Source organism: Ranitomeya variabilis, chromosome 1 (genome assembly GCF_051348905.1).
Source record: "Ranitomeya variabilis isolate aRanVar5 chromosome 1, aRanVar5.hap1, whole genome shotgun sequence".
NCBI classification, from domain to species: Eukaryota; Metazoa; Chordata; class Amphibia; order Anura; family Dendrobatidae; genus Ranitomeya; species Ranitomeya variabilis.
In genome coordinates this window covers 806,955,823-806,969,723 of record NC_135232.1, presented here as the reverse complement: position 1 = coordinate 806,969,723, position 13,901 = coordinate 806,955,823, and the positions used below count along the sequence as shown (strand labels likewise).

Below are 13,901 nucleotides of genomic sequence, written 5' to 3'. Positions count from 1 at the left end.
TAGTCTGTTTCAGTAGGCTCCACAATCATGGCGAAGACTGCTGACTTGACAGATATCCAGAAGGCAATCATTGATACACTCCACAAGGAGGGTAAGCCACAAAAGGTCATTGCTAAAGAAGCTGGCTGTTCACAGAGTGCTGTATCCAAGCATATTAATGGAAATATGAGTGGAAGTAAAAAGTGTGGTAGAAAAAGGTGCAGAAGCAACCGGGATAAAAATGAAAGGATTGTTAAGAAAAGGCCATTCAAAAATTGGGGGGCAGTTTTCACAAGGAGTGGACTGCTGCTGGAGTCATTGCTTCAAGAGCCACCACACACAGGCGTATCCAGGACATGGGCTACAAGTGTCACATTCCTTGTGTCAGCCACTCATGACCAATAGACAACGCCAGAAGTGTCTTACCTGGGCCGAGGAGAAAAAGAACTGGACTGCTGCTCAGTGGTCCAAGGTGTTTTTTTCAGATGAGAGTAAATTTTGCATTTCACTTGAAAATCAAAGTCCCAGAGTCTGGAGGAAGAGTGGAGAGGCCACAATCCAAGCTGCTTGAGGTCTAGTGTGAAGTTTCCACAATCAGTGATGGTTTGGGGAGCCATGTCATCTGCTGGTGCAGGTCCACTGCGTTTTATCAAGACCAAAGTCAGCGCAGCCGTCTACCAGGAAATTGTAGAGCACTTCATGCTTTTTGGAGATAGAAATTTCCTTCTCCAGCAGGACTTGGCACCTGTCCACACTGCCAAAAGTACCAATACCTGGTTTGAAAACAACAATGCAGACGAGCTGAAGGCTGCTATCAAAGCAACCTGGGCTTCCATAACACCTCAGCAGTGCCACAGGCTGATCACCTCCATTGCACGCCAGATTGATGCAGTAATTGATGCAAAAGGAGCCCCTACCAAGTATTAGGTGCATTTACTGTACATACATTTCAGTAGGCCAACATTTCAGATTTTAAAATCATTTTTCTAGCTGGTATTTTAAAGTATTCTAATTTACTGATATAATGACTTTTGGGTTTTCACTGGCTGTAAGTCATAGTCATCAATGTTAACAGAAATAAACACTTGAAATAGATCACTCTGTAATGACTCTATATAATATGTGCTTCACTTTTTATATTGAAGAACTGAAATAATTTACCTTTTTGTATGATATTTTAATTTTGTGAGAAGTACTTGTATAAAATTGATAAATAGCAGTGTGTGGAAATTGAAAGGTAACCTTTATTGGCTCCTGTATAGCTATACAATACTAGCTATATACAAATAACATATAACAAGTGTAAGACAACACCACTACTTCTAAAAAAGATACAATTAAAATCATGATACCAATCCCTACTATACGATATTCCAATATGCAAATATAACAGCTGGTATGTTAATATCTCCTTATAGAAACACATGGGATTGTGTGCAACATGGAGTCTCTATAATAAATAAGTGAAACGGTCTCACCTAATGTTGTAAAGGTTTCCGTTATTAGGTTTTGGAGATCCCCTCATCAACGGTACCAAAGGGGGCCCAGATACCTGCTGCTTTCAATGTCAGAGGATGCAAAATAAAGTTCCTCCCAAGTACAGTAAATAACTTTTCCTACATGTTTTGTCTAAAAAAGACTCATCGGGAGAGTATATGATGCTCCTCTGTCCCTAGCAGCATAATGATGAACATCTCCATAGTTGGACCAATACCTATTAAGTAACCCCTTTTTTATAGATAAACATTAAGACTGTATTAATCAGGGCATTGTGGCCATGGATAGTAGAATTATATGATTTCCAGAGGCCAGGAATGACTTATAGGGCGTTATACTACTCTATAAAATCATCTCCGGGCATCAAAATGTGTACTAGAATGCATCGTGGAACCTGGTGCATTGATGTGATGTCATATCCGGGCACCAGAGAGGATGTGGCACGCACCTATGAAGCACATTGTGTCACTTTCAGGCACCGATGTGAACATAGACCGCAGTTACAGAGTCCAAATTACGCCACCTAGGCTCAAATTAGCCTGTGGTCCCATAAATGGAATGCATGTTACAAAAGAAAAATAGAAGGGAGGGAATTTGTTATCAAGAGCCCAAAGGTACATTAGTCATAAATGCATATACAATAGTATAACAATGCCAGGATAAGCCCACCTGAGCCCCAGGCACATCAGGAAAGCCCAACGGATCATATAGTTCCTGACGTGACTAGTGATGAGGGATGAGAAATAACATAAACAGGAACTGGATGAAAATTGGCCTAATTAGGGAAGCGAGACAGTGAGGGGGAAATACCCAGTACACAGTATAATATAGGAAAGGACATGACAATTGGGAGTAGCCAAATAAGAGGTGTTACATTGGGAACAACTGTCCTTATTACCAGCTATTCCAGCTTAAAACTACCTTACCGCAGGGGATGGCACCCTAGACCCGACGCAATTGCTCCCCGACTCAGTGGTGGCTGTCCATCCCTGTCTGTCCAAAGAAAGTATCCTATTGTACCAGACAAAGCAACTAAAGGAAACTTGTTTGTTTTCATCTTTCAGGATACATTGGGGGCTTATCTACAGCATTACAGAATGCTATAGATAAGCCCCTGATGCCGGTGGCCTTAGCTTATAGGCGAATTTTGGGGTGACAGATTCCCTTTAATGTGTAGTAACGGAATTAAGTTACTCATTAGAACTGTCACTCAAAAGGGAGTGCCTTCCCCCGAGCAACCAGAAAGTAAGGAGACTGCAGAGCTATGAGTTGCTTAAGAGCCAACTTGAAAATACCCCTTTAAAGGCATGCTATATTTTTATGCATAGGCCAATGAATAAAATTATCTTATCTGACATTTAAAACTTTTAGTAATGCTAGATTCACATCTCAGCTCATATTTCCAGCTTTAGTTTCCATTACCTAACCGACACCAACGGCTTGTCACAACCCTGTAGAATCTTTGGGTTTTTGTGTCCCTGCATCCTTCGTCAAACTGGAAAACAACAGCCATGCCAGCTTTGCTAGTTTGGGTGGATTTTTTAATAGACCTTATGATGGTGACACCCTAACAGAGCCCCTGAAATGGGTGTGAATCTAGGCTAAATTATTTCATTTAGTTTAGTATTGCTTTCATGTATTGGACTTTGACTACAGGCGTAAAAGGCCATTTTTACCATTGCTCTTTGTAAATGGTGGCATATGGCTTTTTTTTTTATGAACCTGTAAGAGGGCTCACGTAGACCTGCATCGAGCCACGACTGTAGACTGATTTCTTCCGAATGGCATGCAGATTTTTTTTGGGAAGATTAAATCTATAAAAAAAAATTCAAAAAGAATCATGACTTGTTTCCTAAAGCATCTGTGCCTAAGCCCTAATGGATAAAACATTAAACGCTTATCTGCAATCATTTACAATATTTTTCTTCACATTCTCATTCCAAGAAATGTTTTCCTTTTAGATAAATGATCCATTACAAATCATTTGTTAAGTACAGTATGTATAATATGTTTGGACAATATTGGTTTATCCGCAACATTTGTTTAATCACAATCAATATTACCAAAGCAAATTAGCTGTGATATTCTGCCAGGCTGAACAAGCTTTTTAATCTAGACGTTGATTTATACAGAAGGATGATAGTATTTTTAGAAATAAATGCTGGATTAAAAGAGATCAGCTATATCTTGTGACCTTATGTAGAGGCATAACCAGAAGTCTTGTGGATATGTAACAATTCTTCACACTATTTACAAGTTCCCAGTGGTATTAAGCTTTTGCCTTGCTCTCATATTAGATGTATTTGCAAAAAGAAAGGACAGACTATTGTTACAGACTATTATATCCCTGGAGGTTACTGATACAATAGACATGTCCTTGGTGAAGTTTGACATTTTTGTACTTTTAGTGGCATGATCGCTCATACTCCATTGACCAGGTGATATATTTTATAATAAAATGCATATTTCTTCACTACACAGAGATGATCCAGTCTCCCAAGTTTTTAAATATATATTATCTGTAAAAAAAAAAAAAAACAGCATTGTGACTTCTAAAATTCAAATCATAAAAATAATTTTAGGTTGACATTGGACATATACAGCCTAATAAACACGTGTCCAGCCATTTAAACTAAATTGTATGTAGGACTTTCAGTCTTTTTTAGTTGAAAATAAGGAAGCCATGGCAGGGTGTATTGTGGTGAGATACTTGGAACTGGTTGTATTATTTAACTACCTATATATAACATTCAGTTACATTAAAGGGAATCTGTCACCCCCAAAATGGCGGGTGAGGTAAGCCCACCGGCATCAGGGGCTTATCTACAGCATTCTGGAGTGCTGTAGATAAGCCCCCGATGTATCCTGAAAGATGAGAAAAAGAGGTTAGATTATACTCACCCAGGGGCGGTCCCGCTGCTGCTACGGGTCCAGGGCCTCCCATCTTCATCAGATGACATCCTCTTCTGGTCTTCACGCTGCGGCTCTGGTGCAGGCGTACTTTGTCTACCCTGTTGAGGGCAGAGCAAAGTACTGCAGTGCGCAGGCGCCAGGCAAGGTCAGAGAGGCCTGCGCACTGCAGTACTTTGCTTTTTACTTTGATTTTGGGGGTGACAGGTTCCCTTTAAAGGCCCTCATACAGAGGAGATCAGCCATCCGATTGATTGGCTATCTAATGTGTATGGGGGTTTCCCAAATCTCCCCCCTAAAAATGATGTTGGTGCAGTTTGAGTTGAGATGCCTGATCCTTTTGTTCTTAAAAAGATAATCCATAGTCAGGGCAGGCTTGCTCCCCTCTCTACTGAAGACATATGGCCTATTCAATTTTTTTTTGTGGCTGGGAGAGTTGGAACAGGTAACTGTCCTGCAAACAAGTATGTAACCAACAGCTATATTAGGTGTATAGCCAGCTTAAAGGATCACTCAGGTATTTTTTTTATTGCCCCCCTCTTACCAATGAAGAGTGGGTTTGGTGAGTGTATTAAGATCCTATCCCAATATTTAGTAGGTATAATAATAATATTAGCAAATACCACCAATTAGAAATGTAGTCTAGTTCTTCTGATTCGCTATGTCTCTTACCCCATATAGGGCATTGCAGTAGCTTAGGGATCCTTGGTTACGACCACTCATATAGTGACCATTAGTTGGCTTTTTGTGGTCGCAACCATGGATGCTTAAGCTACTGCAATGCCCTGCACATGCAGCTAATGATAAATGTGTTACACAATGTAAATCCATCAATATGCCAGTATTTGTGCAGCAAAAAATGTCCCATGAAGCAAAAACTCCAGAATTAAACCACAGCTCTTAGTGACCGCTAGGGAATTCTTCATGAGCCTGTCAACAATTGTCAAAATACTCCTGTACCTGTGGCCAAGACATGTGTGTTTAGTGGAAGTGAAGGCTACAACATTGTTATTTCATGAGTGGCATCTTTAATTAATAAGGGAGTGGATTCTGCTAATGACATTGCTGGATGCATGTAGAATATGAAGTATACACGACATAAGGCACAAGGCACCGGAGAATGAAGCAAGCACGCCTCCGCTGCATAGACATGTCATTCCAAACTACCGAGTAATTAAGCAATTTGCTGACAATAACACCAGCAACCCACCAACAGTGTAGGAAGAAAAGCAGGAGCATGGCGAAAATATATGTCTGATCTGCAGAGCTCGTATATCAGTACAGAATTTGTTATACCCGCAGTGATGAATCCTATTGCAGCGGCGTCTATGCTATCCTCTACTGTGTTTGCTCATTTTACTATAGGAATACTTACTATATGTATGGTTTTCTGTAGCGACAAAGTCACACACCTGCAAGAAATAGATATAAAATAGAGAATATTATAGATATTTAATGAGATAGATGGTAGAAGATATGAGGCGGCACATGGATGCCCTGATTGGATCCTTGCGCGCTTGTGTACATGCATACCGGCAACGCCGAGCACTTGATTCTCCATATGCCTCGTGAGACAGGTCAGCTGGTAATTATTATTGTTTGTACATATAAGAGGCAGGTATTGACCACAGGTATAACATCACCCCTGAGGAAGACACCATTTAGTGTTGATACATGTGGGGTACCTGCTCCCCTGGCTGCACATAAGGGTCATATGGCTGCCTTGTGCTCTCTGAGCTTATACCAGCTGGAACCACATTTGGTAATGGCTCTGTCATTTTAAACAGAACATTTCTTCCTGCCTGTTGGCCAGGCTTATTTGCATGGTGTTAAACTATTTTTCAGATCTTCTTTTGCTCATTAGATAGGGATGACACCATCAATTCATCTGTGATTTCCAATGTGAGTTTACTATGCATTTGTTAATATGTTACTGTTAGATCTGCATTCACATTGTCAGATTCTGATACTTAGGACCCTATTTGTTCAGATTTTGTGTTAAACAGAAATAAACACTTGAAATAGATCACTCTGTTTGTAATGACTATATATAATATATGAGTTTCACTTTTTGTATTGTAGAACTGAAATAAATTAACTTTTTGATATTCTAATTTAGTGAGAAGCACTTGTATGTATCTCACATGTACCGTATCTATCCATCCCAATTGTATCCCATTTTTATTATGTATTTCATATCTAATATAAGTCAAACTATCTCATATGTCTCTAATGTCTAATATCCACCTCTCATATCTATGAGATAGACACAGTGCCTTGTGAAAGTATTCGGCCCCCTGGAACTTTTCAACCTTTTCCCACATATCATGCTTCAAACATAAAGTTACCAAATATAAATTTTTGGTGAAGAATCAACAACAAGTGGAACACAATTGTGAAGTTGAATGAAATTTATTGGTTATTTTAAGTTTTTGTGGAAATTCAAAAACTGAAAAGTGGGGCATGCAATATTATACAGCCCCTTTACTTTCAGTGCAGCAAACTCACTCCAGAAGTTCATTGTGGATCTCTAATGATCCAATGTTGTCCTAAATGCCTAATGATGATAAATATAATCCAGCTGTGTGTAATCAAGTCTCCGTATAAATGCACCTGCTCTGTGATAGTCTCAGGGTTCTGTTTGAAGCACAGAGAGCATCATGAAGACCAAGGAACACAACAGGCAGGTCCGTGATACTGTTGTGGAGAAGTTTAATCTGGATTTGGATACAAAATGATTTCCAAAACTTTAAACATCCCAAGGAGCACTGTGCAAGTAATCATATTGAAATGGAAGGAGTATCCTACCACTGCAAATCCACCAAGACCCGGCCGTACCTCTAAACTTTCATCTCAAACAAGGAGAAGACTGATCAGAGATGCAGCCAAGAGGCCCATGATCACTCTGGATGATCTACAGAGATCTACAGCTGAGGTGGGACAGTCTGTTCATAGGACTACAATCAGTCGTACACTGCACAAATCTGGCCTTTATGGAAGAGTGGCAAGAAGAAAGACATTTCTCAAAGCTATACATAAAAAGCGTTGATTAAAGTTTGCCACAAGCCACCTGGGAGACACACCAAACATGTGAAAGAAGGTGCTCTGGTCAGATGAAACCAAAATCAAACTTTTTTGCAACAGTGCCTAGCGATATATTTGGCGTAAAGGCAACACAGCTCATCACCCTAAACACACCATCCCCACTGTCAAACATGGGGTTGGCAGCAACATGATTTGGGCCTGCTTTTCTTCAGCAGGGACAGGGAAGATGGTTAAAATTGATGGGAAGATGGATGGAGCCAAATACAGGACCATTCATGAAGAAAACCTATTGGAGTCTGCAAAAGATCTGAGACTAGGATGGAGATTTGTCTTCCAACAAGACAATGATCCCAAACATAAAGCAAAATCTACAATGGAATGGTTCACAAATAAACATTTCCAAGTGTTAGAATGGCCAAGTCAAAGTCCAGACCTCAATCCAATCGAGAATCTGTGGAAAGAGCTGAAAATAGCTGTTCACAAGCGATCTCCATCAAACCTCACTGAAATTCTTGCCCATTCTTCATTGGCAAACAGCTCGAGCTCAGTCTCTCGATGTACAAAACTGATAGAGACAGACCCCAAGCGACTTGCAGCTGTAATCGCAGCAAAAGGTGGCGCAACAAAGTATTAAGTTAAAGAGGCCGAATAATATTGCACGCCCCACTTTTCAGTTTTTGAATTTCCACAAAAATTTAAAATAAGCAATAAATTTCATTCAACTTCACAATTGTGTTCCACTTGTTTATTCTTCACCAAAAATTTACATTTGGCATCTTTATGTTTGAAGCATGATATGTGGGAAAAGGTTGAAAAGTTCCCGGAGGGCGAATACTTTCGCAAGGCACTATAGATAGATAGATAGATAGATAGATAGATAGATAGATAGATAGATAGATAGATAGATAGATAGATATGGGGTAGATAGATAGAATGATATAGATAGATAGATAGATAGATAGATAGATAGATAGATAGATAGATAGATAGATAGATAGATAGATATGAGATAGATAGAGAGATGAGATAGATATGGGGTAGATAGATATGGGATAGATAGATAGATAGATAGATAGATAGATAGATAGATAGATAGATAGATATGAGATATGAATACATGTAAGACATAATGTTTTTTTTCTTAACAGAGATGATGTTGATGCTATGAAGAAATCCCCATCAGACAGCAATGATGACAAATCCAATGGTACGGGATCCAAGAGTGTTAGTCGGATTGGCAGTAGCAGCAACCCATTCCTGGACATCCCCCATGATCCTAATGCTGCAGTTTACAAGGCTGGTTTCCTTGCACGCAAAATCCACGCAGACATGGATGGAAAAAAAAGTAAGAAATTTAATGATTTTAATTGAGTGCCTTGAACCTGTTCTGCGGTGCCTTTGGAAAATAGATTAGCATTTTAATCATGGCTGACTGGCAAATTACATTGCAAAGCGCTGACTATAAAATGGAACCTGCTACGTGCTGGTGCTGGGCAGGCTGCTGTTAGTGAGTGCTTCATCAATGCACTGGTTATTTGCCTTTCCCTAGTGCCGTTACACAGTAAAATGCAGTCATCATAACTGCAGTAATAAAAATATTCTATTTGCTGCAAAACGCATGTAAGTAGATGTAACTGACAAATATTTTGCTAATGCCGGCAATCAGTGACTTTTTCAGTTCAGTCCAGACTATTTCAGTTGCCGCTGAAGTGTTAAGGAGCGTTATCTGCAAACACTACAGAATATAGATGAGCTGCGTTGTGTGCTACTTACACAGATCAACTTGGCACATGTTTTTGAATAATAGTGAATTGTCCAAATCACCTCAAATCAATGTACCTCAAAAAGAATCAGCCATGTAAAGAATAGTTTTGGAAAGAAATGACTTCGTCTTTATGCCCTGCCTATTGTGAAGCTGATATGGAGAGTCAGACATTACTAAAAAAAAAAGCTATGGCCACCTTGGTTTTAGTTTTACTACTAGCCCAACCTGTTTCATTGCCCTTTTTTGATAACATTAGACCTAAAGCACCACTTACCGTATTTTTCATACTATAAGACACATCGGACCATAAGACACACCCCAAATTTTCAGAAGGAAAATGGGGGAAAAAATTGATGCACCAAATGGGGATCCATCTTACAGTCCTGAATTCAGCTTACCCTGGGGGGGGGGGATCAGCAGCGCTGGTGGAGCAGAGTCACGGGGTAAGTTTGGTGGTCCGGCGATGATATGACCCAGATTGCTGCGGCAGGTTCGGTGGTGCAGGGGTTCCGCTGACATTTTGTGAAAGCACGGAGCCCCCGCACATCCATTGCTGCTATGCGGTGGTCTCCTGGAAATCCCATCCCAAGGCTGATGCAGCAGGTTTGGCGGTGGTGCGGGTACTCCGGCAACATTTTGTGAAAGCCCGGAGCCCCCCACATCCATTGCAGCGATGCGGTGGTCTCCTGGAAATCCCATCCCAAGGCTGGTGCAGCAGGTTCGGCAGTATTCAGTGGTGCGGGGACTCCAGCGACATTTTGTGAAAGCCCGGAGCCCTGCACTTCCATTGCCTCGATGCTGTGGCCTCCGAGAAAATGGCCGCCGGACAGAGGCTGCACATGTGCAGATTGAGATCTCAGCAACGAGATCTCATCTCCTGAGATTTCAGGAAAAGATCCTGCTCCCGAACCACAGAGAACCCCCGAACCTGCTGAACCTGCCACATCGGGATGGGAGTGAGATCATCGCCCTGCAGCGTTGGACCACCGGAAGAATCAACTGACTCCTGCTGCCACCTCACTAATTGTAAGTACCGGTACATTCCGACTATAAGACACACCCCTGTTTTACCCAAAACATTTTTTTGAAAAAAAAATACGTCTTATAGTCCGAAAAATACAGTAGGTGTTTTTTTATTTCAGTACTGGAATGGTATAACTAATGCATGTTCCCTACCCGTTTTTACCAGCTGCCATCTTCTGCTGTTCCCTGTGCCACTCTCGTCCCATTTTGCTTGTTGTGCCTAGCAGAACGCTCTAGTGTTTGCTGGGCAATCAAGTGGTCACCACTCAATGTAAGTCTAGGAGAACTAGGTGGAACAGGACTTTAACGGTGCTGAGATCTGAAGAAGACGGTGACTGGTAATTATATTACTAGGCGCAGGGAACGTGCATTAGTGATACCACTCCAGCGGTGAAATTATAAACAAACATCTGAGTTGTGCTTTTAAAGGGGTCATTCCACCAGTTTCCATATGCCCTAGTGGGTCATATGGACACCACAGTAGAGGGTTCTCTAGTGGGGACTTCACTTATGAGCCAGAATGAAGAGCCGCTAGATAGAATCTTGATCTGGACAGGTATTTCAGGTATTTCTGATGGTTAGAGTAAAACCATTGTAATCAGCTGGTATTGAGGTGCCTTAAATGGATTCTTTTATCAGTTTTTTTTCACTTAATCTAAAGTTGCAGAAATCTTGACTTTTTCTAACAATTTCTGCTGAATTTGACGGTCTACCAACATTTAACTGTCAAGGGTGCTGTCAACCAACAAGGTTATCATATCCATATTTATCTAGTGCTAGAAGGATAACATGGCATATTTTTGGTCTTTTGGAACTTCACAGTCTCCAGTTTATCAAGTATTCTAGAGCTATATTTTGGTGATTTGACATTCCTATTATTCATCCAAAACGATGTAGTGAAGCAAGAACAAGCCAAAAAGCATTTCTTCATTGTGCCACAAATGAAAAAAGCGTTTTCCAACTGACAGCTCTACAAAATTAAATTAGCTGTGGGCGCTTACTTGTATTCATGGATGAATTCGTCTAGATTATAATCAGTGCCTGATTCCTAAGTCTATGAATTATAATGATCCTTGTCCTTGTGAGGAAAGTGGCTAGTGCATACATCTAAACTCTCAAAATCATTTAATCTCTGTCAGCTATCTCCTGTTTTCCTCTACAGTTCGAGCACTTCATCCTGTTCCCCAGAAACTGGCCACTTACTACAGATTTTGGTCATTCGAAAAGACCAATTTAGACCATTTCCTGCTGACCATGAGCATCCATTTGTGGCAGATCTATTGAAAAGAAGATGTGCCATAACATATTTTTTCAGTGTGGTAGATAAAAAGTTGTTCATGATGAATGACAGGTCTGCATCTCAATAATGGAAGCCCACACTAGGCCACAGATCATGGCATCACACAGATCTATCATTGTAACATATGGTATTGTTGTCCAAGATGACCACCAGAATACTGCTCTATTAAGTCCCTAAAGTATTGTCATTTTAAGACTACAAACAATTTTCTTTTTAATCTTTCGATTGGTTTGATGTAATATAAAGGAGATTGTGTGGAGGAACTTGGCTTCTGTCCGACTGCAGTAATTACATGTGCCAATTAATAAAAACAGCAGCTATGGTGGGAGTATTATACAGGGAGTGAAATTACAAGGCCAGGGCATGAAATTAGAATTTCAATATATAAACACAATAAATGAAGGCATAATTGGAGTTCCATTCCAGGAAACTTCCCCTGCAGATCGTCTAGTGGGGACTAGGTATAGTTAAAACTTGTGAATTTAGCCTTTCTAGCTATTTTAAACTATGTTTGCACAGTGAGTTTGCACTAGCACTGTAAAGCCCCCTATATACTTTATGAACGATCGTTTGGCCAACAGTGATCTCGACCTTCTCTCCCATACACAGGGGCTCTCGCTCTGCTGGGTACTCCATTGTTCACATCTCAGGAGGCAGTGTATCTTTCTGCTGGATACTTATTTCCTCCAACATTATCTGTCAGAGGACCCCATACACAATAAATTGGCTGCCGAACCCTTCGATATTGGCAAGTTTGGCTGACTTTAGCCTGTTGTGTATGGGAGCCTTTAGTCCATTTAGAATTTAAAGAGATTGTCCAAAACTTTAACATATCCTCAGGATAGGACATCAAGGTCTGATTCGTGGAGTTGCAACACTTGGCACCACTGTTGATCATTTGTTCTTGGTGCCGTTGGCGGCTGATAGGGCTCTGACATGGAGCAGCTATGTTTACTGAGAGTGTCCGCAGCCGTGTACTGCACATTTGAGTAGTGGGCAGATGTGCAGCATCTGGCCACAGCCACCATCAGTAGACGGAGCTGCTCCGTAACTGAACATTTCCAGCTGCCGATGGCACTGAGAACAGCTAATTAGCAGGGGTACCATGTGTCGCACCCCAACCGATCAGACATTGATGACCTATCCCATGGATAGGCGATCAGTGTTTAAAGGGAACCTGTCACCCCCAAAATGGAAGGTGAGCTAAGCCCACCGGCATCAGGGGCTTATCTACAGCATTCTGGAATGCTGTAGGTAAGCCCCCGATGTATCCTAAAAGATGAGAAAAAGAGGTTAGATTATACTGAACCAGGGGCGTTCCCCGCTGCGGTCCGGTCCAATGGGTGTCGCTGTCCGGTCCGGGGCCTCCTATCTTCTTACGATGACATCCTCTTCTTGTCTTCACGCTGCGGCTCCAGTGCAGGAATACTTTGTCTGCCCTGTTGAGGGGGGACTCCTCATCCCCATCTTTGTATGCATGACACCCTCATCCCTATCCTGGTATGCACGGCCCCCTCATCCCCATCCTGGTATGCATGACCCCCTCTTCCCTATCCTGGTATGCATGGCTCCCTCATCATCATCCTGGTATGCACGGCCCCGTCAGCCGCATTCTGGTATGCATGGCCCTCTTTTCCCTGTCCTGGTTTGCATGGCCTCCTCAACCTTACCTTGCTATGCATGGCCTCCTCATCCCTATCCTGGTATGCATGGCACCTTCATCCCCATTCTGGTATGCATGACCTCCTGATCCCTATCTTAGTATGCATGGTCTCCTCATCCCTAGCCTGGTAGGCATGGCTCCTCATCCCTAGCCTGGTAGGCATGGCTCCTCATCCCTAGCCTGGTAGGCATGGCTCCTCATCCCTATCCTGGTAGGCATGGTCCCCCTCATCCCTATTCTGGTATGCAGGGCCTCCATCTCTGTCCTGGTATGCATGGCCCCATCCTTATCCTGGTATGATTGGTCCGCACCCAGGTATGCATGGCCCCCTTATCCTTATATGCAGGGACCCATCTCAATCCTGGTATGCATGGCCCCATCCTTATCCTCTATGATTGGCTCCCATCAGAAAAACATAAAAAAAATAAACCATTCTACTTACCTTCCCTGCGCTCTCGTTCTGTTGCTGCAGCTGCTTTAGGCTTGTAAGTAGTGCATGGCAGGGACGTCATGCATCGCTTACAAGCCGAGGACAGCAGCCACAATACTCACTGCTCTGCACGCCGGGACTATGTGTGTGGAGAGCAGTGAATATTCATTGCTCTTTAATAGCGGCACAGTGTTAACCGCAGCCGCCGGCTTCTTGCAGCTGTGTTCACGTGTGCCGCTACTAAAGGGAATGAATATTCACTACATTCCACGTCTATGGGAGTGGAAAG

The 13,901-nt window shown here is 41.9% G+C and overlaps 1 protein-coding gene across 8 annotated transcripts in view; it reads left to right on the top strand.

Annotated features, from left to right (window-relative positions):
* The window catches only part of PSD3 (pleckstrin and Sec7 domain containing 3), a 741,896-nt gene that overhangs the window by 612,058 nt on the left and 115,937 nt on the right, over positions 1 to 13,901 (top strand). For all 8 annotated transcript variants that reach the window (XM_077274259.1, XM_077274266.1, XM_077274275.1 and 5 more), the window contains one exon: positions 8,580 to 8,776. In XM_077274259.1, coding sequence (XP_077130374.1) covers positions 8,580 to 8,776 — 197 coding nt within the window. The remainder of the gene's footprint in view (positions 1 to 8,579; positions 8,777 to 13,901) is intronic.